This window comes from Physella acuta, unplaced genomic scaffold (assembly GCF_028476545.2).
Source record: "Physella acuta isolate Inbredline_101_S28 unplaced genomic scaffold, ASM2847654v3 ptg001222l, whole genome shotgun sequence".
In the NCBI taxonomy this organism is placed as follows: Eukaryota; Metazoa; Mollusca; class Gastropoda; family Physidae; genus Physella; species Physella acuta.
In genome coordinates this window covers 47,501-51,364 of record NW_026732739.1, presented here as the reverse complement: position 1 = coordinate 51,364, position 3,864 = coordinate 47,501, and the positions used below count along the sequence as shown (strand labels likewise).

General features: G+C 32.6%; 1 protein-coding gene across 4 annotated transcripts; it reads right to left on the bottom strand.

Moving 5' to 3' along the window:
- Positions 1–386: 386 nt before the first annotated feature.
- On the bottom strand, positions 387–3,518 carry LOC131957216 (uncharacterized). Of its 4 annotated transcripts, none has more exons than XR_009389041.1 (6): positions 3,386–3,518; positions 2,668–2,789; positions 2,392–2,465; positions 2,036–2,180; positions 1,489–1,547; positions 387–1,104 (listed from the first exon to the last, which is right to left on the bottom strand). XR_009389041.1 is itself a non-coding variant. In XM_059321969.1 (4 exons), exons 2-4 carry the CDS (start codon positions 2,776–2,778, stop codon positions 2,152–2,154), a joined length of 225 nt encoding a protein of 74 aa, XP_059177952.1. In that variant the 5' UTR covers positions 2,779–2,789; positions 3,386–3,518; the 3' UTR covers positions 1,871–2,151. The 4 variants fall into 4 exon arrangements, 2 of the variants coding, with proteins under 2 accessions (XP_059177952.1, XP_059177951.1); XR_009389042.1 differs by having other exon boundaries at positions 387–1,044; XM_059321969.1 differs by lacking the exons at positions 387–1,104; positions 1,489–1,547 and having other exon boundaries at positions 1,871–2,191.
- Positions 3,519–3,864: the final 346 nt, after the last annotated feature.

Sequence of the window (3,864 nt, the reverse complement as noted above, 5' to 3'; positions counted from 1 at the left end):
TGATGCTACAATTAAGTAATAGATCATATAGGTTACAAGTGGACAAGTAAGTAGATAGATAATAAATCAATATTATCAGATTTCAGTATGCTCAATAACTAGACAAAATGGAATCAATACATACAACCTCCACGATAAATAAAAATTTGATGGCAACAGACTATCTCTAATCCACATCTTAATCTAACAAGTTTGTAATATTATATGACTGTGTGTAACTAGACCTTAGTTTCACACACAAACATAAATATATTTATATATATATATATATATATATATATATATATATATATATATATATATATATATATATATATATATATATATATAGAGAGAGAGAGAGAGAGAGAGAGAGAGAGAGAGAGAGAGAGAGAGAGAGAGAGAGAGAGAGAGAGAGAGAGAGAGATAGATACACATATTTATAAACAAATACTGCGTAGCAGAATATCTCTACATGAAAGCCAACCTGGTGAAAAAAATTGAATTTGCACATTCAATCGCTAAGAAATTCAGCAATAGTATCCAACACCTCTACAAAGACTCCAACTGCCAGATTATCCACAAGTTAACCAGCCCTTTTTCAGTGAGTACAGAAATGTTATAAGCTTTTCACCAATAAAGTACATCAGACCAAAAGGTTGAAATACAGTGGACCCTCACTTAGCTGGAGGTCTAGATATTGAGGATGCTATACTCTCACATTGACAACATGCCCAATCCACGCTAAGCAAACTATGATGAACCTTCTTAATATAGGCTTAATGATCAACTGGAAAAAACAGAAGAGATAAGAATCAACAACAAACAGGAGTTCCACTTAGGATACAAGAAATGAATATTTTGGAGCAGGATCGCTTCACACATCTAGGATCTGTTGTAAGAAGATGGGGGAGCAGATGAGGACATCAAAAGACAATGGATGTCAAGAGCTGTCTACAGTTTTCCAAATATGACTGTTGAACAGCAATGTAAAATTTGTTCTCCTCTATGGTTCTGAGACTTTCAATAATGAATGGCTGTGTAGCAAACTGAACATCAGGTGGCCTGAAAAAATAACCAACTGTGAGGTTCTAACATCCATCTTGAAGAGACGGCTGGTAAATCCTGGGAAACAAAAAATACACATTTTGTAAGAAAATAAAGACAACTGTTTAATCTTTAAAGAGACGCCCTCCAACAGTTGCTGTTATGGTGACATATTAAAACTGGAATATCTTGAGTGTGGAAATTGTACTAAAATAAAGATTGTCTACAAAGGTCTACCCTTTATTTCAAACATTTGTTTGACAATGTGGCTTTGGCAAACATGCTGACTGATATAGCACACATTTTGAATTAACAGTAAGATATCTGAGTTTTTTACATTTAGAATCAATAGTGCCCACATATTAGTTCATGTATGAAAATATCTTTTTGAGTTTAGTTCAACTCATATATAGCCCTACTAAATATTAAAATAAAATAGCATCAAACATTTTTTTTAGTTACCAGTTATACTATGATAGCACCTTCCAGCAAGATTTCACTGTTTTATTAATACAGGTTCGCTGCAGACAAACAAAATGTTTTGGTTAACAAAATTAAAAATATCTGTATCACATCACTTAAGTTTATTTAGCCTGCCGGTCCATGGGGCAAGTGCAGTAGAGATAAGCTGTTTCTGTGACCAGCATATGAAGGGATAGTGTGGTCAGCACCATGCCCAGTCTCCTTTACTTTTCCTAACGTGAGTTAGGTACCTATCAGAGCAGCTGGGTGGACTCAGGGAAGTTCTGCTGACTTGAATCCAGATTCAAACTTGAGACTTTGGGTTATACAGTCTTGCTCCATAGCTAAGCCACACCATCACCTTACAAAATTTGCTTTAAATCAAATGTTTGCACCCCACTTCTCATTGGGAAGTACATTGCAGTACAGTTGGTGCTTGTTTAGTGTAACCTTAAATTCACAATGATAAATAAACAAATGATTTATAAAATATAACTATATACAAATAATACAGTGTATGTGAGTAGCAGAACATTGGATAACTAACCTGATAGTCTCAAGTTCTAATAATGGGCTCTAGTAACTGGTTGGGAAAATAAAGGTGGCTGAGCATTGTATTGAACTTGACTACACTATCCCTTCCTATGCCAAAGTCAGAGAAACTCATGATCTCTCCATCTGTCCCAATGGACCTGAAAGAAAGCTTATATGTACAAATAAAAAAAAATTAACAAAATACAATCACAACAGTTCAGCTCTACATAATGGTTTTTAATTTATCATTTAGCTTTATTATTCAGTGTTACATTTTTTAATGCAATTAGTATACCAACAAAAGTCTGTACAATAAATTTCACCTTTAATTAAATCAGATTGGAAATTCTTTCATATTTACAATCATACCTGGTTTGTTTCAACCTATCACAGCACTTGGTTTTATTTTTTACTGTAATCATAAACCCATAAGCACAAAACACCTGCAAAACAATGACAAGATCAGTTTACTTTATTATACTACAGTATAAATGGTACTTAAAAGTGATACTAATAATATTACTAATATCTTAATTTAGTTTACACTCTTAAATGGAATACTTAAAATTTAGAATGTAGCATAGTCCTCCACCCCACAGAAGTCACATAAAGGGATCTGAACAATTAACTCTTAAAGTAACATACATGGTAGTACTCTAGCCACTTGAATACAGAGGGTTGTAAATCAGTTGATTGCAGTGTTCTAAAACATTGTTGGTATCTTTGTCCCTGTGTCTGTCTTATTCCTGTCTCCATGTTGAGAGAACCTGAAGATTAAAGTTTTGAAATTAGTAAAAATTTAAATAAAGTGCTTAGTCTAAGGCCCAATGGCATCGCTAGATCGGGTGTCACCCAAGTAACGAGGTTTATCTTTAGTCTGTTAATAATACAGTTGGAACTTGGATGTAGCAATGTTTTCTCTATAGTCTATAGTTAGTACCTTTACGACATGGTATCACCCCCACCCTCTGGTAATAATTGTCAATTTGTACTTAGGCCTAAAAGACTATTTAACTTTAATTAATCATTAATGGGGCTGGCAAAACAACATTTTTCTTCTGTATATTTTGCAATTTTTTGCCTTGGTGTCACCCCTTTCTTAAAATAGTGTCATCTGGTGCAGTCTGCACCCCCCACCCGTGCTATGCCAGCTAAGGCAAGGGTTATCAATAAAAATGTTATAAATAAAAAAAATATATTAATAAATTTATAATAAGCATAATTAGGTAATTATTAGTAATTAATTATTAATAATGTAATATTAATTATAATTATTAGGCCTAATTAAAAATTAATAATAAAATACGCTCAACTGGAGGTGAACGTGAAACGGGGAATAAAATACGTTAAAATAGAGTTTTACCCCTTCTAGATGTAGATCTAATTATTGTGTAATTTACTAATCAGTGCCAAGATCTATTTTATTTTCTACAAAAGATCTTGATATTTCCCACCAAATCGATTAATTATGTTTTCTTAATAGTTATTTAAATAGTATATAATTTATTTTCTCCTTTTTAGTGCATTATTACATAAAAGCTTATTAAAAGGTTTTTTTATGAAATTTTCTTCTGTTAAAACACTTAGTTTGTTTATCATTTCTGAGCATTGGTCAAAAAAGGCCGAGTAAACATTGATCTTGGCCCGGTCGAGAAAAAAGGCCGTTTTCTTCGTTAACAACGCACCACCAAGTTTTTCTAAATTGATGTTAGCAAGTTTTAGAGGCTTGATAGTAGAGTAAAATAAATAAAACACTTCAGCACCATATTTTTAAAAACTATTTATAGTTCGCCAGTTTAAGTTAATTATTGAATTAAGGTAGCAATAATTAGTTTCCGCATA